General features: G+C 35.0%; 1 protein-coding gene across 1 annotated transcript; it reads right to left on the reverse strand.

Annotated features, from left to right (window-relative positions):
* Positions 1-3515: 3515 nt before the first annotated feature.
* LOC131049990 (uncharacterized) lies at positions 3516-6765 on the reverse strand. The gene is made up of 4 exons (XM_057984111.2): positions 6217-6765; positions 4564-4789; positions 4303-4390; positions 3516-4203 (listed from the first exon to the last, which is right to left on the reverse strand). The coding sequence occupies exons 1-4, from the start codon at positions 6763-6765 to the stop codon at positions 3516-3518; spliced, it is 1551 nt and encodes a 516-aa protein (XP_057840094.2).
* Positions 6766-24615: the final 17850 nt, after the last annotated feature.

Below are 24615 nucleotides of genomic sequence, written 5' to 3' on the forward strand. Positions count from 1 at the left end.
TAAGCTCCCAATTTTCCACTTTACATTTTGGTGAACCCTATGTGAACACCCTTCATTCTGATTTTTTTTTTATGATTTGAGTGTATGCAATTTAAAATTCAAATCCTCAATTACAAGTTTAATTTCCTTTCAATTTTTAAAAATTAAGAGGTTAAATTCACAAAAACCCTAATATTTAGATTGAGAATTGAGCTTGTGATTTGTCTAAATTGGATTGATTGTTTCAGATATGAGAACTCTTCAATTTTATATTTCAAAATTTCATTAAATGTTCAATTTAAAAAAAAATTAAATTAAGTGGTTAATTAAAAAAAAACCCTAATTTTTTATTTTAAAATTGAACTATTGGGTTGTGTAGATCTTGACTTAATTTTCACATTTGAGTCCTTGCTTCAATTTAAAAATTCACTTTCCCTCCTTACAACATTCAAATTTTCAAATTTAAATTTTTAAAATTAAGCGGTTTATGCAACAAACGCTAATTTTTAAAATTAAATTAATCTTGTGCAATTTCAATTTTTTCTTTAAGTATTTAATTTACCCTATTAAATCTAAAGCCTCTTTTTATACTTTTAAACATCATAAAAGTTGGCCCTTAAGTGTGCCGCTTTTTTGTTTTATTCTTTCAATTAATCATCTTCTTGAACACCCTAAGTGTGTCCTATTTTGACCTTCAAGGCTTATTTTTGCATATCTAGACATCTCCAATTCCCATATCCTTCTAGAATTTAAATTAAAATCACAATATCTTGCTTCCCTAAAAATTTGGTACAAAGTTGGTCGGACCAAGTAGGTACCTATACCTGGTGTCGACTTTTTCTCCTCAAATTTCAGGAGCCTATTTTAACTTTATTTTATTGCTCAATTCTAGAGATTTGTGAAATTTTATTAATTTTAAGTCGCCCTAAGGTCAAAAACAAATTTGAATTTCAACATTTCTATTTTCAATTTAAATTTTAAAATTAAGTGGTTTTTTTTTTCTTAAGCAAGTTCTGCCTAGGGGACAGTACCCATTATATTGGGTTCAAAAAGAACCTTTAAAAGGGATAAGAAGATGAACTCCTTTGGCTACATCCCACATGGATCAATTATACAAATACTTGATCCCATTTCCCATAGCCACTAACCTATCCCCTACTCCATCGAGAAATAGATCAACATTTTCCTGAAGGAAAACTTCAAACCTTTCCATGTTATTCTCCTTAACAATGCCTGTCTTGAACATGGATCAGGCCTTCTGCATCTTCTTCTTCTTCCCTTCTACCTACAAACCAAAATACCCCAACATACAACCATCTACTGGGCTAGAGACTATTTCGTCCAATGCTCTCATGACTTCAAGATAAATGTCTTCATCCACTGTCCTGCGCAAGATGCCATTGGCTGAAATGGGGTTACCTAGCACCTGAATAATTGGCTGAAATAGATCCTCCATCAGACGACCGTCATGGACATGTCCCCCAGTCCAATAGTCAAGACCCAGAATGTCTACCACTGTTACTTTCTCCTGCTCATTGGCCTTTTTGAACAGTCGCTCCACCTATTCTTCGGGCATTTCCTCCAACCCGATGATCTTGATGCATTTGCATATGATGCCTAAGTGATCCTCCATGCTTCCGAGAACTGCGTATGAGACCCTAGATAATTCACTATATATTGATCTCGGTCAATGCTCCCCTTCCAATGAAGCTTGATGCGATCCGATTGACAGCGTTCTATCTGTGAGGGGATTTCCATATCCTCAGTCATCACCATCAAAACCATCCTATCTATCCATCGTCCATTTTGTACTTCACCAAAGTTTTACCCTTGTAGCCGAAGGTTAATGGTCAAGTTAACAAGTCCCCTGACAAAGAAATCTTCAACAATCTGTAGATTCTCAAGAATAATTACTGCACTAACAAATCTAGAGCATGGCAGACCTTGAAGACTATGTAATCGTGTCTCTAAAACTTTATCGTCTATCCTTGATGCACAAAACCTTTCTCAGACAAGATCTCTGCTATCTGATTTCGGTTCTAGGAATCCCAGCTTTGTTTGCAGTAAGGACTGAATTAGATCATCCGGTAATTCCTCCACATGAGACAGTTGTGTAGGTCCTTCACAATCAATTCCATAGTTTGCCAGCCAATCCACCACCATGTTACCCTCTCGATATATGTGTTTAAGAGAATATCTATCTAGGCTATCACATAATCCCTAGATCTTGGGACAACTTGCCTCCAATTTCCAATTCTTGAACTTCTGATTGATTATCCCATTCAAAACAATTAGAGAATCACCTTCTATTTCTAAGGAGCGAAATCCTCGGCCCATGCTCCATTCCAATCTAGCTAATAGCCTTGCAATTTCTGCCATATTGTTTGAAGTGATTCCTAAGGGGCTGAAATCCACTCCAACAAAATTACCAAATTCATCCCTAATAATGGCGCCATAACCCGATTTACCAGGATTGTCGTGGCTGGCCCTGTCAAAATTAACCTTCAAGCTTCTCACTTTTGGAGGAATCCAAACTGTACTTGCTCTATTCTGCTTCTTATTGACAAACTTATAACTACTTATCTTCATCAAATTCCATAGCCTTTCCATCTCTTTGTCCTAGGAAGAATAAGTACAATACTTCCTTCCCACTACTTTGACGTTAATGACTTCTTCGATGGCAGTTTTGATTTTAGGAATTAGTAGTTCTAAGGATAGGGCTTCCTCATTGAAGACTCTTTGATTTCTCTCCTTCCAAATATGCCATACAAGCATGGCCAGACTAACCACCCACAAGATGCTCCATTTTGATTTCTTGTAACAAGCGGGCCAAGCCAATAAGAAATCTTTTAGTGATTGGCTTTTTACCGATCCATACATAAGGCTGAAGGCCATTCCACATTCTGTGCTCTGCTTCTAAGAATCTCATAACCCAAATTAACCTTATATTTCCCAGATTTGGATGCACTCCATAATAAACAATCTACTTCTTTTTGGTAGATAATTTTTTTCTTTCTGCTCAAGATATCCTTCAACTTTATATAGTTTTCAATCTTCCATTCACCCACTATTTTCCATTCAATCCACTCATCCTCCAACTGCCCTTTCAAAATGTAATCAACCACAAAAGGACCAACCAGTGCTTCCACTTCATTAGTCCATACCGGGTCATCAATTTCCTCAGCTAAGGAAATGTCTCCATTCCAAGAATCTCTCCAAAATTTTGCCTTTCTACCGTTACCAATTTTCCAAGTTAAATTCTCTGTTATGATATTTATACTTTCCCAAATAAATTTCCAAATTGGTGATCCACTGATCAAGTTTTCCATAGAGAAAATCCTTTCAGAATCATTTGAGTCCAAATACTTTGCAGTCATAATCTTGCACCAGGTTTTTTTTGGCTGCTCGTACATCTTCCATGCTAACTTAGCACCTAGCGCCATATTATGCAAATCCATTTTCCTTAAGCCCACTCCCCCATCTATTTTAATTAGGCAGGCCATATCCCAATTTATGAGTGGAATTTTCTTTTTCTCCTATGCCCCTTCCCATAGGAACTTTTTAAGCAAACTGTCTAGCTCTTTTGCAGCTTTATAGGATAGTCTGAAGCATGACATATGGTAAATAGGGATCACTGATAAAACATATTTAATCATTTGAATTCTCCCTACTTGTGTTAACCATTTGTTCTTCCATGAAGATGCCTTTGCTTGATATTTGTTAATCAATTCCTCCCACATTCTATTTTGATATCTGCCAGGATCTAGTTGCACCCCTAAATACTTCATAGGAAAACTGCCAGTCAAAAATCCCAAAATCTCACCAATCTTACTTTGCATCCTTATATTAGTATTAAAGAAATATATCAAAGACTTATCAATATCCATTCTCTGTCCCGATCCTTTTTCGTAATCACTCAGTAACAACTTCATTGCCATAGCTTCCTTCTCCGAGGCCTCCCCAAAAAGAACTGTATCATCAACGAATTGAGAATGGGAAATTGGATCAATGCTACCATGGATGAGAACACCTTTCCATAGTCCCGTTTCTACAAGTTTTTTAATGTTTCTTCCCAGAATTTTGGCCATTAATACAAATAAAAATGGAGACAAGTGGTCACCTTGTCTGAGACCATTTGTAGCTTGGAAAAAACCATCTATAGATCCATTTACAATAATAGAATATGAAATAGAAGTAACACAATGCTTTATACAATTTATCCACCTATAATCAAAACCAAATCTTTCAAGAACAAAAAAGAGGAAGTGCCAAATCACCTGATCATATGCCTTGCTGACATCTAATTTGACCATCATCCCCTACATTTTGCTCATTTTCATCGAATGCATGGTTTCAGCAACTGTGATTATACTATCTGCAATTTCTCTGCTGGGGGTGAATCCATGTTGCTCTGGAGATATAAGTTTGTCCAAACAAACTTTAGCCTATTGACCATTACCTTGGATATAATTTTGTATAATGAATTACATAGAAAAATAGGCTTGTAATCCATAATGGTCAGACAACTTTTCTTTTTTGGGATCAAAGTAATAAGCATATTGTTTACTTATTTCATGAATTTACCTTTCCTGCGAAATTCCTCCACCACCAACCATATGTCCTTACCCATGAACTTCCAACACTTCTGATAGAATTCCATTGTCACCCCATCTGGTCTAGGAGCCTTATGTGGATGTAATGCGAATGTAGCCCTTTTGACTTCATCCTTTGTAGTTGGAGCCATTAGCATAGAATTATCCTCCTCCGTAATCTTGTTGTCAATAATGTCCAGCAGATTCCTCACACTCCCCTACCGCATATCCCAAAATTTTCTCAAAATATTTTACTGCTATGCATTCCAATTCCTTTACTTCACCAACCATTCTACCCAAATCATCCAGCAAATGATTGATTTTTTTATTGTTCCTCTTTGCTTTTAATGAAGCATGAAAGAATTTTGAATTTGAATCTCCAGCTTTGATCCATAATTCTCTAGATTTGTCCCACCAAAACATTTCTTCTCATTGGAGAATCTCTTCCAATTCTGCTTTAAGAGAATTCTTGGTTTTCAATTCTTCGATAGACATCCCGTTCTCAATTACCAAGTTATTGAGCCTATCAAGTTCCACTTCCACCCTAATTTTCTCTCAAAAATATTCTTAAAGGATTCCACATTCCATATTTTAATCTTATTCCTCAGATATTTCATCTTCTGGACAAAACAAAAACTTGGAGTACTTCTATAATCTGCGCATGCTACCCACCACTTCTCAATGTTTTTTTCGAAGTTAATATCTCTCCACCACATGCTCAAAAATTTAAAATTCCCTTTCACCTTTTCCATTTGAGTGATACAATTCATCTGAACTGAGAAATGATTCGAGAGTGTTATGGGCAGAATTGATGACTCCAATTCAAACTATCCTCTGATCCAATATGTTCCTATGAATATTCTGTTCAACCTCTCTGAAATTCTGTTGAAATTTTCCCTCCTATTAGTCCATGTGAAGTTAATTGATTTAGGGATAACATCAAAAAGGTTATTATCTGTCACAAAATCTCAGAAATCTTCCATCACATGGGCGTTCATTCTTAATCCTCCAGATTTTTCTTCATTGTTGAGAAGAGCCATGAAATCTCCCGCCACTATCACTTTCTCCAAATCCACCAATTTAATTTGTTCTGAAATTTCTTTCCAAACCCTCTTCTTTTCTTCTATCTTGTTTGGGCCATAAACATTGAACAAAGAAAACTCCAAATCTTCCTACAAAAATCTTACATTACAATGCATCCAATTTTCTTGCTTGGAGATTGAACAAACTGAAACTTTATCAAGGTTCCATAGAACTGCCAAACCACCCATAGACCCATTCGCCTCCTGAGAGTCTCCATCCCATAACCTAATAAAAGATTTGAAGAAGGATACTTTTTCTACATTTAGCTTGGTCTCTTGCAACAATATAATATCTCCTGAAATTCTTTGTATTTCCCTTTTGACCAAGCATTTTTTGTCAGGGGCCAATAAACCCCTGACATTCCATGTTGTTATCTTTATTGTTTACCAAGGGAGATTCCTTCTCCCTTGGTTTTCTTTATGAACTCCATAACCCCAATAATTCCTTTCTCCTTTGATCTGTCCTCCCTTTTCTATTTATTACTGCTTCTGCCCCTTACACCTTTAGCTTTCCCCAACAGAATGTTTGCCGACTAGCTGATGCATCTGGGATCAATATTAACCAGTTTGTCATTTTGAAAAAGTTCATCATCTGAACCTCTTTCATAATCAAATTTAGTATCTAACAATCCTTTATCTCTCGAAGATATACCTCTACAATCCTCCTCTGTATTGTTGCTACTACCAATTATGTTTCCTTCCAAAGATTCAAAATTAGTTTCCTTACCCTTATTCCCCCCATCTTTCTCTTTTGCTATCTCCATATTTTCCATCATGTTCTCCTTGTCGCCTTCATTTAACAATGGCAATATTTCCAATTCTTTACCTTCTTTCATATGTGTTTGTACATCTTCCTTATTTATTTTGTTTCCTTGAAGCTCAACCATTTTCTTGCTTTCCTCTCTTTTTCTTCTCCATGTCTGTATAGGTTTTTGTAGAACAATTCTTGCCTTTTTGACATACATTTTACATTCCTTCTCACCGTGGAATTTGCTTCCACATCTTGGGCATCGAGTTAAAGTTTTTTCTATCTCTACTTTTTGAATCCATTCCCCACATTTAGATACCAAAATTATGCTCTCAGGAATTCTTTTCACTGTTGCAATTCTCATTCAGGCACTTTTGCAGATGTCTTCTTCATCATCATAATCTGTTTCCAGCAAAGTGCCCAATTTTCTACCAATTTTCTCCCAAAGTTCCTCACTCCAGTATTCAATTGGAAGGTTGTATAGCCGAATCCAAACTAGTTCTGAATAAACTACCAATGGAGTTGGATCAAACTGGGGCGTCTATGGTTGAATGTATACTGCGTGTGAATTGACAAACCAGTTCCTATCGGTAAGCACACAATTTCTCTCCTCCTTTTCTTCAAACAAAACTAGAAAGAAACCCTTTGCAATAAATTTAACCACCGTTCTGCTTCCCCAATTGCATTCAACCCATTTTTTAATGTCCTTTCTAGGCCAATTCAATCCTAAAAATTTGGCAATTACCGCATACTCCTCCCAAAACACCACATCCTCCTACAGTTCCTTAGAGAAATCTATTTGAATTTTCTCTGCGTGCCCTCCCTTTCCGCCATTAACAGGTAACAACATTGCAGAGCAAAAATTTTAATTCCTCTCATGGATAAAAATTATTTTTTAAAAAAAACTAAAAATGAAGTGGTTAATTACATATACCCTAATTTTAAAAATTAAACTAATTTCTTCAATATTTCAACATTCCAAAATTTTAAAATTTTAAAATTAAGAGGTTAGATTTGGACAACCCTAATTTTTTTTTTTTGGCAAAAATCTAAAAATACATTATGAAAAAGAAGTACATAGAAACATATACAATGCTAAAGGATTTCCAAATAATAGTGGACATGACCACCCAAAAAACATGAAGGAGCCAAAGAGTCCTCCTAACAAACCTGCATAACAAAGAGATCCAGAGAAAATCAAAAGGAATCATAGAAAGAAAGCATTCACCCTATATTGTACCGAAGAAGACTAAATAGTTGAGCAACTTTATCAGCTGATAGAGAATCCAAATCATTAACACACCAACCATAAGGATCATTTGATGCCCATTTATCAAGCAAATTAGCGACCCTATTCCACTCACGAGGAATATGAGTAAAAGAGATAGAACTTAAGCGAGAAGATATCTACCAAATTTGGGCAACCGGATATGAAAGTTGCCAAGAAGTTCTCTTAGAAGATGGATTCATAAGGAGAGAGACCAAAATCATTGAATCCAACTCATAGATACCATGATTCCATTGTATCTCGAGAGAATATTGTAAGGCAAATAAAAGAGCATATGCTTCCATCTGATTTTTCATTCCCAAACCTATTCCCATTGAAAAAAATAATTGCATAGCACCATTACTATCCCTTCCAACACCGCCAATTCCCGCAGGTCCAAGATTCCCATGAGAAGAACCATTAGTGTTTATCTTAAGAACATTGTGAGGAGGAAGAGTCCAGTGACCATCCCTGTAAATCTGACAAGAGGAATGGAAGAGAGAAATATGAGAAAGAGAGACAAAATTATTAAGAATATATCCAAACTACAAATATAGAATCAACCTAATATAAACAGGGGCAAGATCCCTATAAAAATAACACTTAAGCATAAGGGTCTCTAGTATAGACTATAAAACTTTGGACCAAACATAATCAATAAGATGCTGATGACCCTCAAAAATCCTATGATTTCTTTCCAACCAAACATACTAGAGAAGGAAGGTAGGACCAATTTGAATAGAAGGAACCTTGGTAGGAGGCTGACCCAAATCTCTCCAGAAGTCAATCAAAGATGTAGCGTGAATAATTGGGCTATTCCAACAATTCCACCATAAAGAGCATTACTGCAATCTAAAAGGACATTGAAAAAATAGATTAGTAGAGTCCTCTCCATCACACCCACAAAGAACACACTTTGAAGGCCCTTGAAACCCCCATTTAATCCCAAGTCAAGCACTTCTTTCGAATAAGAAGCCAAACGAAAAAGTTACATTTGGGCCAACAAAATTTATTCCAAACTTGTTTCCAGCAAGGGAAAAGTTGCAATCCAAGCTTATCAATATCCAATTTCTTATAACCACTGGACACTGAGCATGTACCTACAGAGTTAAAACCCCAAGCTAAAATATCATTACCCCCAAAGAAGAGAAATGTCTTTCTTCCAAAATAGAAGAGAGAAGCGCATGGGAAGCAATATCTCCTCCAAGGGGCCACCGATAGATGGGGAACAAGCCCAAAGAACAACATTCCTTAAAGTTGCATACCCTACTTCAACTAGCATCAATGAAAATCTGATTCAAAGGCTGAAGAACAAGAAAAGTAGATAGCAAAGGAGGATAAATGTCCTAGGAATCATACCAAAAAAGACCCTGCTTAACAAGAGAAGCCCCCTTTTGAAGAGTGGTCCATATGAATGAACCCCTACCTGGTAAATTAAAATGACCAAAATCTTGAGAATTCACTCCCTATAGGTACTTATGAGTAATTATATGTGCTAAAAAATGAGTATGCTGAACACACCATCTACAATAGAGTTTTGAAGCTATAGCTTGACTATTCTAAATATCTTGTCAAGGGCCTAGGCCACCAAAATTTTTAGGATGACAAACATGGTCCCAACTTTCCAAATTCCACTTGGTTTTATCTAATTTACCAGCACATAAGAAATTCTTGGAAAGAGAATCAAATTGTTTAAAAAAATTCTTTAGGAGCAGGAAGAACCATAAACTTGTAAATTGGGAGAGCTTGGAAAACAAATTTCAATAATGTAACACGACTAGAAAAAGAGATTTAGTGATAGGTCCAATGGTTCATCCACATAACTTTTTATCAAGAAGCCTCTTCCAATAGTTTCACCCAAGGGAACTGAAGTGAAGAGGAATTCCCAAATAATCCAAAGGAAGATGACCAATAGGGAATTTGAGAATAAAAGAAATTTTATCTTGAATGGTATCAAGAGTATTGAAGAAATAAATAATAGACTTATCTTCATTAATTTATTGTCCATAAGCCCTTAAAGAGACATCCAAAGCATAGCGGAATTGACTGGCCTCATGAGTAGTCACAACTCCCATCAAAGAAGTATCATCCACAAATTGGAGATGGGATACTAATGCACAGTTCCTAGCCACTAGCCAGCCCTAAATAGAACCAACTGATTTGAAATAGTTGATAAACCGTCCAAGACCTTTAGCCATAAGAATAAAAAATATGGAGATAAAGGGTCGCCTTGTCGAATACCTCGAGAAGGTATGAAAAGAGGAGAAGGAACACCATTAATCAGGATAGAGAAAGAAGCATATTCAACACAACTCATAACACAGTGGATCCAATCAAAACTAAACCCAAAAGCAATCAAGATGTGTCGCAAGAAGGACCAACGAACTCTGTCATACACCTTTGACATATCCAACTTGACAAACATAGCTTGCTGCCAAGAAGAAGCCATAGAATGAATGGTCTCAGCCTCAATAATAATTTGATCCAAGATTTGACAACCCTTGAAAAAACCTCCTTGTTGAACAAAGATAATAGAATCCAAAATCCATTTCAAATGATCCTCTATAAACTTAGTAATGATCTTATACAACACATTACACAAGGGAAATGGATGGAAAGAGCTTAAACAATTTTCTCCTTTTTTTTTTGGAATCAAGGCTAGAAAAGTTGTATTTAATGCCTTAAGCATCTGTTAAATGATTTGAGATTCCTTCACAATTGCAAGTAAATCGTCCTTAAGAATGTCCAAAAAAGTTTGGAAAAACTCAATTGGAAAACTATCTAGGCCAGGGGCTTTACCTTTTTTCATGCTGAAAAAAATGGTTTGCAATTAATCTATAATAACTGGAGCCATCAACATATCATTCATTTCTTGAGAAACAAGAGAAGGAATGCAAGTAAAAATCATGTACTCCTCCATCAAAGAGTGAAGACCAACTTCAGTAAAAAGAGAAGAAAAGAAACGAACCGCCTCCATACTATTATAGGAAAAGGAAGACAGTCGTTCACCTTGAGAGAAAGTAATATAAGATATAGCATTCCCGCTATGGTTTTCCTTAATAGACTGGCAGAAAAAAGAAGTATTCCAGTCACCCTCCTAAAGCCATGTAATGTGTGACTTATGTTTCTAGAATAACTCCTCACAGAGCTCCAATTATTGAACTTGTCTGGATAAATAACATTCTTCCCAGAGGTGATCTGTAGTCAAACCATGATCCTGAATAAGGGAAGTGACTACCCACAACCTTTCTTGTAGTTGACACTTTTGAGAGAAAATATTGCCAAAATGTGACCTATTCCATCTTTTGAGCTAGAATTTAATAAACAAAAGCCTCTTAAGAAAATAATACATAGAGGTACCATAAGAATTTTTTCCTAATTGTCACCACTGCATCACATAGTCATGAAGTGTTGAGTCCCTTAACCACATTAGCTGAAATTTAAAAGAAGCCTTCTTAGGAATCAAGAAATGGGAAGAAGTAAATTTTATAGGCCAATGATGTGAACCTTGCCAATCCATAATTTCAGACATAACTTGCCACATATTCCCCATCCAAGCAGAGGAAACAAGGAATTGATCCAAACATTAAGAGATTGAAGCAGAACCACACTGTCCATTATGCCATATGAAAGAACCTCTAAAAGGCTTCACATCAACCCAATGAAGTGAAGAAATATTTTCTTGAAATAGTAATGAAGAAGGGTTCAAATGACTATTCCCTCCAATTTTATCATCTAAAGAAATAATAGCATTAAAATCATCGGCCAAGATCCAAGGAAGAGAATCAAAATGAGATCGAATAAAATGAACATGGGACCACAACTGATCCTTACCCTAATAATCGGTAGGAGACTAAATATTAGAGAGGAATATCATATCTCCATAAGTAAAACAAGTTCCCACCAAAGATAATGAATGCTTAGAAGAAATCCAAAAAACCAAGGTAAACCAACAAGGATCCCATTGGCAAGCCACCCCCCCATTAGTTCCTAGAGAGCCAACACACTAGCAATGACTACCAAGGATATATTTTGCATGTCCTCAACTGATGACTTAGTTTCTTCAAGAAATAAAATCAAAGGGGTATGCTCACGAACCAAATTTTGAACAACTTTACAATGAGAGGTGTTACCCAAACCTCTAACATTCCATGAAAATATAATCATTGATGGGATGTAGGGGGATCCATAGTACAAACTCCTCCCAAATCCTCTTCCATACAGTTACCTATATTCTTTGTAGTTTCCTGAAAAGCCCTAAGGAAAAGCTTACCTCCTTTATTTAAATTTTCCTTTTTAGGTTGTTTCTATTGGAGACCTAAAGGAGGTGGGGAACACTTCTTTTTTTTCTTGTCAAAAGAATCTCCAAAAGGAATGATAGCCAAATTAGAGGAAGGAATTGAGTTATCAATAAAATCCTTCTCTTTATCCCTAGGAGGAGAGGCTTGAAGAGAAAAAAATTGTTGTGGTGGAGCTTGGACATGTGTTGAAGTAGGAGAAGACTCAGATACATGCATGTCCATATTATCAAAAGAAATCAGAACATCAAACGTATTAGATGTTACTCCATTGCCCACACTTTGACAATGTCTAGCTACTGTTTTTCCTTTATTTTTGGATTTAACTGGAATAAAGCCACCAGAGTCCTTATTATCATTAGAAACTGGTTGCTTTCCTTTTATAGTAGAAGCATCCTTAGAAGGACCAGAAGTAGTGGGAGAAGCAACAAAAGGTTTCTTGGGACAATTGCTTTGTAAATGACCATAAGCATGACAAACACGACAATGAAATGGAAGTGCCCCATAATCTAAATATTGGATCTAATTAACATTTCCAAATCTAATCTCAATAGACTCAGGAAAAGGTTGATTAAGATCTATCTCAACACAAACATGTGCATAAGAGAGTACCTTATGCTCCAAAGTATGTTGTGAAAGACCCAATGTTTCCGCAGAACCACAACTATAAAATGAAGAACGTCTGAGTGCCAAAAATGCATTGGATGACGAAGAAGGCATACCCAAACAAGAACCTTGGAAGGAATCTCTTCTAAAGGATCAAAACCCACATGCCATGGTTTCATAAAAAGATCTGCTTGGTTATAGAAATATGGTCCACCTTTGAAAGCTTTTTCTCGATCCGCCATACAGGGAAAAAACACAAAAAACTAGCCATTTGAAACAAGAAGAACGTCCACATCACCTTGAGGCTGCCAAGTACGATGAACCCAACTTTCTAAAAATGCCAGAGAGGCAAAAAATACCATAAACTTGCAAATCAAGGCATGTTGGGAAAATAATAATATCATCAGCCAGAACCTCTGGATTAATAACCAGAATAGGGATTGAATCACTCTTTGGTAAACATCCATTCATCTGTTGAGAAGAATTGACAAAATGGGCTAAATGAATCCCATGCTAGTCACACAAAAAATTATTCACACCCTCCTGGTGCATAGATGTCGATGCATGTCCATTCCCTATTGTGGCCTTCAAAGAATGAGGTAGAGAATCACCTGGAGATCCTCCAGAAGTAGCCATCATAAAAAATGCAACCCCCAATACAACAAGAAAAGAGCCCAAAAGCACAAACATAGACAAAATGAAGAGATAAAACCATCAAACTATGCATGATGAAGAGCGTAATCCAGAAAAATAACATGCAATCCCATGCAGAAAGTGGTCCAAACATGCAGGCCAAAGAAATCGAGATCAGTATGTCCTTCCCACCTATTTATTTAATTTCCTAAACCATGACAACCCTAATTTTAGATTTAATCTTCCCTCTCAATTTTTAAATTTTTAAAATTAAGAGGTCATTTTCAACCCTCATTTTAAATTTTAATTTCTATCTTCTAAGGGATAATTTTAAATTTAAGTGGTTATTTTAACAAAGCCCTAATTTTAAATTTCAAATTCTTAGGAGATTGCATTATTCTTTCAATCATTTTCCTAGAATTTTGCATTCTAAAATTCAAATTTCTAATCCCCTCCCATAGTGCATGAGTTTTACTAGTATTAGTCCTACCTATAGTATCTTTGTAAGGAGAATTTGTAGAATTAAGGTCGCCCAAGGTTTAAACACCGAGGAAATGGAGCCTAATTTGGCTAGCTCTTTCAATGAGGATATTGGTGGTTCTTCCAATCCTACAGATATTGTCATTTATCCTCTTGATAATTCTCATAATAAGGAGTCATTAACTAGAGTATCCATTGAACAATTGGTGAAGATGTAAAATCAATTTGACAATCTTCAACAATGGAAGAGTCAAGAATATCTCGAAAGTGAAGCTCTCCCATTGATTGAAGGATTAAAAAGAATGATTCAAAGTGATAGACATGGTGTTGATATCTTGCATGCTATTGCTCATATTTTTCATTCTAATATCATTCCTATGAAGAGTTTTGTTAAAATCATAGGTTATATGTAACCTCCTAGTCATGTTAATCAATCAATTCCTTTGACAACTCTTATGAATAGTGTGCCTACCTTCATATCAAACATCATGGCTCCCTATACCAAAATGTAATACCTACAAATGTTAGTCATGGGGAAAATACCTCTTCTTTCATTTCTCCTACCATGAGTGCTCCTTTTGTTACCCAAACACTCACCACCTATAAATGCCAGTCAAGAAGGCAACTCCTTCAACCACAATTCCTTCATTCCTCCTATGAGTCTTCCATGTGTTACCTAGCCTTCTCCATTACCTACTTATCATAGTGTCCCACTTTATTATTATCAATATCTTCCTCATTCAACAATGTTACTCCTCACTCTCAATACAACGTGTCTAATTTCAATCCTTCTACTGAATCTAGAATCAATAGTCTAGCACAAATAGTGTCTTCCTTACAACAACAAATAGCTTCTATGAATAAATCCAAGTATAATGTTCCCACATTTGATGTAGTGAGCCCATCATCCAATGACATTGTTAGATTTTCCCCTCCTAAACATGTACAAGTCCCTCAATTGGAACTTTATAATGGAAAAGGTGATCCCTTAACTCATGTTAAAAAATTCCAAACTTTGTGTATTGACTTTGCTCATGATCAAAAATTGTTTGCGAAATTATTTACTAGAAAATTAAGGGATAGAGATTTGCAATGGTATTGTTCTTTGCCTCCTTATTATATTACTTCTTTTCACAACTGGATAATTATTTTATTCAACAATTTCATAATAACATTGGTCCTAAAGTTACTTTGACTAATTTGATGCATTGTAAACAAAGAGTTAAAGAAAAAGTGACTAATTTTATTGGTAGATATAAGCATTTGTATTCTCAGATTTCTTTTTGTATGCCTGATCAAGGTATTCTAAATATTTTTATTTCTAATTTACAAAAAGATATTAAGGATAAACTTCTCTTAAAAGAGTTTACTTCCTTTCTACAATTGTGTGCAGTACTTCATAATTATCAACCGACTCAGAGTCAATTGGAACAATCATCTCCTTCCATGGATCCAAGTGTTAAGGGTGATAGCGGTCAACAACCTTTTGCGAATTTCAAATGAAATAAAGGATTCATCAAATTCAATGACAACAACAATAACAATCAGCTAGTAGCCACTATATGTGTGCCTCCTTTGATTAAATAATTTAAAAGAGAAAAATAATTTACTCCTTTGAATGAATCTTTGCATAGAATTATGTCTAAGTTAATACAAACAAATGTGTTAAAAATTTCCCAAATAAAACCAATTGATCCATCTCAGACAACTTCACCTTACTTTGATGCTAAATCCTTTTATCAATGCCATCATCAACCTGGTCATGACATTGAAAAATGTTTTCCAATGAGAAGTAAGATTCAAGAATTGATTGATAAGAATAACATATTTGTGGCAAGTGTGAATGATAAAGGAAACAAATCTGTAGCTCCTCCTAATCAAAACCTTCAGATTTTCACTGATCCTATACCATCGTATTCCACTAATGTGATTGAGACTAATCATTTTTCTTTCTCTCCCAATAATGTTAGCCTTGAATCTAACAATGTGGTGAACCTTGTAGACAAAAAAGAACCTCCTAAGGATTTGTGCATCACATTTGATCCTACTAAGACCATTAAAACACCCAATGGCCCATAATACATAAGTGAAAAAATCAAAGGTATACCCGCTAGAGGAGTGCTTATTGATCCTACTTACATGGTTAATGTGATAACTAAATAATTTATTTATACTTTGCAATTACATCAAGTGATATATGATGATACTGATAGGGTAGTTAAATTTTTTGATGGCTTCTCTTGTCCTGCTATTAGTTCTATAACACTTCCTATTGATGTTGGCACTAAATGCTTAGATGTTCATTTTTTTATCATTCCTACATCTGATCAATTTTGTGTGAAGTTGGGACATCCTTGGCTCTCTTCCATGAAAGTGATCGCTTCTACTATTCATAAGTGTTTGAAATTTCCTCATAATGGTGAAATCATAACTATCAATCATAGCTTGTATCAACCTGTAGTGATGCATGGAGATGTTTGTCTTGATTATTTTTTATCCGAACACTTCCAACCTCTTCAACCTAGAAGTGATGCTCTCTTTAGATCATATCAAAATTGGAAAAATGAAATGATTTTATCCTTGAGTAAACCTAGAAATCCATCACTTAGCATTCCTCTTGATGATCATATACCCATTCTTGAGGATAAGATTATTCTTCCTCCTAAGGAAAGAAATAATCTTCTTCCCAAAGAGGCACCTATTCCTTCTCCTAAAGAGTGTTGGAAGCAATCAAGAAAGAAGATTGAGAGAGGGGGGGGGGTGAATCACTCTTCACCAGAATAACAAAATTAACCACCAAAAATAGATATAATAAACTGCAGCAATAAGATAGATAAGAAAATTAACAACACAACACACAATACCAATATTTTGATGTGGAAAACTCAGTTAAGGGAAAAACCACAGTGGGAACCTACCCACAGTAAGATGATAATCTACAGTAGCGAGTGAAAATATTAAAATGGGGAATGCACATGCATTCAGGCACACTGCCTAGAGCTCACTACTGAAATATAATGGCCTATAAGGCTACAACCCTTAGGGAAGTATCTCTAACTTACAATATGATTCACATTACAATCCGGAAGAAATGAACTGAAAGAATAGCATCTCCAAATGCATGATTACAGTTCCGGTTAAGCACACATGTCTTCTCTGTAATACCAATATCTCTACAAACTCAACACTGAAGGATAAAGAATTTGTTTGCACATACACCTCTCTCTTATAATGCAAACATAACATTGAAACCCAAGCTACATGATTAAATCACCTATATATACAATTCATCAACCTTGATAACAAGGTCGGCTAAAACCTAACCCTCAACTCAGAATAAAAAAATTACATCACACGATATAAGGATCGACCACTGAACCAATATAATGGTTTACATAACATAACAAGGTCCTAAAAAAATTCCCAGATGATCACATCCACTGGGAATCATGCCAAGATCAACCGCAACATGATACACCACTAGAAATATTGCATAACACGCAAATCAATACCGGTTGATGAAAACCACCAAAAACTTACACAACGATCAATGTGGATTATTGAAACAAATAGGAAATGACTAGGAAACACCAACAAGAATGTTGGAATCATTTGCAACAATTACACCAACACCACTTATGAAATCTTCATCGACCAACATTTGAAATCTCAAGAACACGACCAATCGGCAACTGTCACAAAGAAAGATAACTTGCAGAAAACCAAATCATGAACCATCTAAAATGAAATACACAAGACCATCCTAAGCAATATCCCAAAATCTCAGCACTAGATCTGATCACACTAAAATATACTGGAGGATATACCGAACTCTGCAAAATAGTGATCAACAAACCAACACTACAAACCAGATCGAAAAATCTTCCCAATCTGCAATTACCAGATAAAATCACAGGAATATGTTGAAATCAATGAAAACAAAATATTCTAGTAGTATCAATGCATGACAATATCCAACAATCTCCCCCTTTTCCATTGATGGCAACATATGGATGTGAAAAACAATCAATACAAAGAAAAGAAGATATCACGAGAAAACTCCAACAAACTCCCCCTAAGGTCATGACTTAGAAAGAAGTTTTTTTTTCACATGATCACTCTCCCCTTTTGATAGCAATGCCAAAGTTCTCAAAATATTAAACCAAACTCTCTTAAACATGAACATGAATCTCTCTCCCAGAAACATAGACTACTCTAGTAGAGGAGAAACACCAACACACCAATCCAGATAAAGAGATAAAGCTCGGAAATCCACCAGATTGATTCAAATTAATGCATTTAGTTCTCATCAAGAGGGGTGGATACCCCTAACTTGTCTCTCAAGTATACAAATGTATCTATAAGCAAAGCCTTAGTGAAAATATCAGCAATCTATTCCTTTGTAGATATATACTCCACCTTCACCTTCTCTTCACTAACTTTCTCTCTCAAGTAATGATATTTGATTGACACATGATTAGTCTTTGAATGTTGCACTAGATTCTTTGACATGTTGATAGCAATGGAATTAGCACAATAAATAACAATAGGCTCATCATAAATAACTTTGATATCTTTCAGCATTTGCTTCATCAAAACTACTTGAGTGCAATTACTAGCAGCAACAATGTTCTCAACTTTAGCAATAGATAAGGATACTGAATCTTGTTTCTTGCTAGCCCATGAAACCAACTTCTTACCCAAAAATAATGCTCCACCAATAGTACTCTTTCTGTCATCTACATCACCAGCCCAACCAGCACCAGTGTAAGCGCAAAGCATGAAATCATCATTCCTCAGATACCATAGTCCAAAATACATATTTCCCTTCCAGTATCTGAATATCCTCTTAATAGAAGTGACACGACTCTCTTTCAAATCATCTTGATATCTAGCAACCATACACACAACATGCATAATGTTTGGTGTAGTCTGAGTAATATACAACAATCCACCAACCATAGATCTATACAAACTCTGATTATGTTTAGGAGATTCATCATTTTTAGACAATTTACAACCAGTCACCATAGGAGTTCCAACCGGTTTGGACTCATCTAATCCAAACTTCTTCAACAATTCCTTCAAATACTTAGTTTGACATATGAATATACCTTTTCTAGTCTGTCCAATCTGCAAACCTAAGAAAAAATTCATCTCACAAATCATAGACATTTCAAATTCCTTATGCATATCATCAGCAAACTTCATGCTCAAGTTATCATGAACAAAGACTTCAACAATCAGGACGTTATCATTTTTAATCTTGAAATATAGATTAATGTTAGAAACACTTGTAGTAAATCCCAATTTCAAAAAGTATTTATCTAATCTAGCATACCAAGCTCTAGGGGCTTGTTTCAATCCATAAAGAGCTTTCTTCAATTTACATACCATGTATCCATCATCTAACAGTGAAAAACCATCAGGTTGTTCAATGTAGACTTCTTCCTCAAGATCACCATTCAGAAAGGTAGATTTGGCATCCATTTGATATACCTTGAAATCTTTATAAGCAGCATAAGAAATCAACAATCTAATAGCTTCAAGTCTTGCAGCCGGGGCCAGAGTCTCCCCATAATCAATTCCTTCTTGTTGTGAATATCCTCCTCAAACCAATCTAGCTTTATTTCTGACAACTTCACTGGCTTCACTCAATTTGTTCTTGAATACCCATTTAGTACCAATAACATTCTTATCCTTACATCTAGGGACAAGTTCCCAAGTGTTATTCTTTTTAATCTGATCTAGTTCTTCTTCTAGCTCTCATCCAATTTTAATCTTTATAGGGTTCACTAACATCTTTAGGTTCAAATTTAGAAATCAAACATACTTCTTTAGTAGCTAACCTTCTTCTAGTTATCACACCCTTGTTCTTATCACCAATAATCTGATTTTAAAAATGATTCAATCTTACACACCTCAAAGTCTTATGATTTTTTTTATTATCAAGTTCCTGCACTCCTTCACTAGTAGCAACAACATCCAGATTAAGTGTCTATACCAGATCATTTTTCTTAGGTTATTCAAGTAGAATAGGCATTAAAACAAAATGTCGACCATCATGATAATCACATGCTTTGATATTTTTCCCATGGTTCTCATCCACCTTCACATTTGCACTTTCTACAATTTTTCTCGGTCTCTTATTGTAGCACTAGTAGGATTTTCTCTTTGTAGAATATCCCAAGAAGATGTTAGGAACTGGGAAGGAAAATAAAGAGGGGGGGGGGGGGGGGGGGGGTGAATCAGTTGTCAATAAATTGCAACCCAAAACAAATTACTCCAACTTAAAAACTAGGGTTGGTAAAAAAGATTAACAGATATAGTAATACCGGTACTGCTTAATGCATGAAACAGAAAGCAAAACAACATCCACAACATGTGACACAAAGATTTTGACATGAAAACGCTATAAGGGGAAAATCCATGATGGGAAACCTTACCCACAATCAGATGATACCACTATAGATAGTATGTGAATACAATAATGGGGTCTACACATGTAGAAAGGCCAACCACCTAGAGCTCACTGGTCAATCACAAAATTAGGAGTCTCACTGACTACACAGTTGGATGGTTAAATCCAATAATCAATGTACTGCTTCAATTTAGCATCTTCAATGTCAGGTTTAGTACTAGTTTAAGCTTTGCGCATGAGGAATAAATACCTTCATGACCTTTAACATTCTTTCCTTCAAACTTCAGATGATATCTACATGATTCACACAAGGATCTACTTGTTTTTGCTCTTCACAATAATCTCAACACATATGCACACTTCTTCCAAATAAGATCTTACAATTATTTATACAAAACCTAAAACCTAACCATTAGGTTAGCTCCCAGAAGATATTACATTTAAATCAATTATAGAATAAGTCTTGGTGCAATATAATATGTCAGCCTCAATACCTTTACTCATTATCCAATCAATAAATCATTTCTAAAATGTGTCGTGTTGATCTAGAACATGTTTTCTTATGTCGATTCATAACCTGGACCTATTTGCCTGTCAAGGAAAATATGTGAACCCAATCAGTCCAATATGCAAAACACCGAATGCAAACATCCAATCCATGTCTTCAACATAACCAAATGATCTCTAGATGATAGCAAGTCATCATCAAATTCTTAAGTTGTCGGTGAAACATATACTGGTAATTGTGCATAAGCCAATATCCATATCGGGACAACAATGTACTGGTTCATCAACAAACCAATATAGCCATAGTGCCAAATCAACAATGTAGACCATCAGAAAGATAAGTGTTCAAATCAATGACAAAATGAATGCTACACATGATGAAGTCATCCATAATACCAACAATCTCCTCCTTTGGCATTGATGGCAACACTAGATAGAAAAACATCTAAGTGCCAAAAACAAAATGCCAACAATCACCCCCTAAACAAATCAACACAAAGTTTTGTACCAAAACCAAAATACATCTCTCCCCAATATTTAAAGTATAATGTTTTTCCATAGACATCTCTCTCCCTTTGACATCAAATTCCAAAGCAGTTAAAGATTAAAATCATAACATAACATACAGCTAACTTCTCCCCCTAAGAAGTAGCTCTTGTTCATCAAACCAGAAAAAAATCAAAAAGATTTTTCTGTTAGTCCCTGCTAGTTTGATGCCAATCTGCATCATTTAAGTCTTTGTTAGTGGGGTGATTACCTCGAGCTTCTCTCTGAGATATTTAAATGTTTCCTTAGACAAAGGCTTTGTAAAAATATCTGCAATTTTCTCTTTAGTGTTTATATAAACCAATCTCACTTCATTTGTTTCAACGTTTTCTTTCAGAAAAACATACTTAATAGAAATATGCTTTGTTTTAGAGTGAAATACCGGATTCTGAGATATATCTATTGTTGTTGAGTTATCATAGTAAATAACTACTGGTTCATTGCATTTTACTTTGATATCCTTCAACATTTGCTTGATCCATAATACCTGAGTGCAATTAGTTGTTGCTGCAACATATTCTACTTCTCCTGTAGATAACGATGTGCAAGTCTTCGATGTGCAAGTCTTCTTCTTCTTGATCCATGAAACTAATCTTCTACCAAGAAAAAATGTGCCACCATTGGTACTCTTTCTATCATCCACATCTCCTTCCCAATTTGCATATGTATATATACATAACTCAAAATTGTCATCCTTAGGATACCATAAACCAAGATTTGTTTTGCCTTGCAACTACTGGAAAATCCTTTTTACTGTAGTTTCATGATTTTCTTTAGGATTTCTTTGAAATCTTGAAACAATACATACTGTATTCATTATATCAGGTTTGGTTTGTTTCAAATACAGTAACCCTCCAATCATAGACTTGTACCTTGTCAGATTTATAGGTGCTGAATCATCCTTTGATGTCAATTTATCAGTTATAGTCATAGGAGTGCTTACCAGTTTGGAGTTTTCCATTCCAAATTTCTTCAAAAGTTCCTTCAAGTATTTTTTTTGACAAATGAATATACCTTTATCTGTTTGAGAAATCTATAAAACTAGAAAAAATTTCATCTCTCCAATCATAGACATTTCAAATTCTTCCTTCATCTTATTAGCAAAATCTTTGCATAACTCTTCTTCTCCTCCAAAAATGATATCATCCACAAATACTTCAATAATCAAAATGTTATCATTGGTAATTTTGTAATACAAATTACTGTCAGCATTACCTTTTGTGTATCCTAGCTTTAAAAGATATTTATCCAGTCTAGCATACCATGCTCTGGGAGCTTTCTTCAATCCATATAAAGATTTTCTTAATCTCTAAACCATATCCTTATTATCTGTTAATGAAAATACATCAGGCTGCTCAATTTAAACTTCTTCTTCAAGATCTCCATTCAAAAATGCACATTTTACATCCATCTAATAAACCTTGTAGTTCTTGTGAGCTGCAAATGGAAGAAATAGTCTTACTGCTTCAATTCTGGCTACCGGTGCAAAGGTTTCACTATAATCAATTCCTTCTTCCTGAGAATAACCATTACAAACTAGTCTTGCTTTGTTTCTGATTACCTCACCATCTTCATTCAGTTTATTTCTAAATACCCATTTAGTTCCAATTACTTTTTTGTCTTTAGGCCAGGGAACTAATGTCCAAGTATTATTCTTTTCAATCTGTTCTAATTCTTCTTCAATTTCTTTTATCCGAGTGGTTGCAAGAAGTTGAGTCCCACTTTTGAACAAAAAGTGGAAGTGTTTTCTTTGTTTTTCAAATTTTATGTCGATTGATGTCAAAATTTGATGCACTTAGAGATTGAATCTCAAAAAACTTTAGTAATAGAAAATGTAGTGCTCAGAGTCTACTTTTCAAATATGTAATTTATTTTAATACCCACATGGTAGAAATCCCTTTTTAGTAGGAATGTTTAAAAACTAGTTTTTTAAAATGCCTGTTTCAGGAACATACCACGCATGTGTACAACCACCCTTTTTTGATGCAAATAAATGAATTTTTGCAAATCCTTCTGGGAAATGATACCTAAGACACCAAATATTGATGAGAATATTTTTTCTTTTTTTTTTATTGAATATATATTTTTTTTATTCATTTTTAACTGACAATAAAGTATATTTTCAAAACATCGGGTGTACGACCACCATAATTTGATGAAAATTTCATATTTTTCAATTTTTTTTTTTTTAATATTCAAAAGAATTTAATGTAGATTGATTCAATATAATTTATTTTTCTAAAATCCTAAAAACCAAAAATTTATCAAAGTTTTAGTGAACCTTGGTATTTTAGGTTTAGGCTCCACTTTTGATTAATAAATAATACAAAAATAGTAAAAGTAATCTTATCACTATAAAATTTACATTTCTGAAATCAGGATGCTGAAAACTCTAATGGGTTTTCGTTTTGTCAAAAAATTCAATCAGAAAGGCCCTCAAAAAATTAGGCCAAGGTAGAAATCTGATGTCGTTTTACCTTAGTCATTTTTTTGGAGGTCCAAGCATAGGCTTGGTGAGACCAAGCCTATCCTGAAGCAAAAAAAAAAGCTAAGGAATGTTTCCCGCCCCTAATTTTAAAAAATGGGTGCCCCTTTTTTAAATTCAAAAAATGGGCACCCATTTCGCTCTGTACCATTGAAAGCAAAACGGGCACCCATTTCTGAAAAGATCCGTTGGGCCAGACTCTGGCCCACAAGCACAAATCCCAATGATTGAATGATTTTTCAATCATTGGCTGACAGGTACGATCTGCAAAGAGAATGTTTTGATTAATCATTCTCTTTGTTTGTCTTATTGTCGATTTGGTAAGGAGATTGATTCGAATTCAAATTTTGGTGTAGCCATGGGATCAAATCAACACATTAAGAGGCAAATGAAGGTTCTGACAACTAAGGAGATTGCAGCAAATAGGGAGAAGGAGGCAATGCGTCAACGAGAGAGAAGATCAAGAATGAGACAAGGAGCTTCAAGTTCCACAATCATTTTAGAAGAGGAGAACATCAATGAGACCATAAATGCTGACGAAGGAAACACAATAGAACCATTTAATTCAGGGGCATCTTCTAATCCATTATTGGATACATGTATGTCTTCATAGCCCTATATTTTTTCTAATGAAGAAATTGGTGATTTAATAGAAGCAAGTTACTTATTAAATGAAATTCTAATTGAAAATCAAACCCCAAATGAAATTAGAAGTCAAGTTGAAAGTGAAATTGAAATCCAAATTGAAACCCCAACTGAAACTAGATCTCAACTTGAAACTGAAATTGAAACCAAATTTGAAACTCCAAATGAAATTGAAAATCCACCTGCAACTAAAACCAATAATGTGCATGTAGACATGGAAACACCAATTGAAAATGAAACATGTTTGAATGATAATCAAATGAATGAAAATTTTGAAATTAAAAGTGATGTACTAGACAACCTTCCTGGCTTGGTTTCATGGAGAT

The sequence above is a fragment of the Cryptomeria japonica genome, chromosome 9, assembly GCF_030272615.1.
Source record: "Cryptomeria japonica chromosome 9, Sugi_1.0, whole genome shotgun sequence".
Lineage (NCBI taxonomy): Eukaryota > Viridiplantae > Streptophyta > Pinopsida > Cupressales > Cupressaceae > Cryptomeria > Cryptomeria japonica.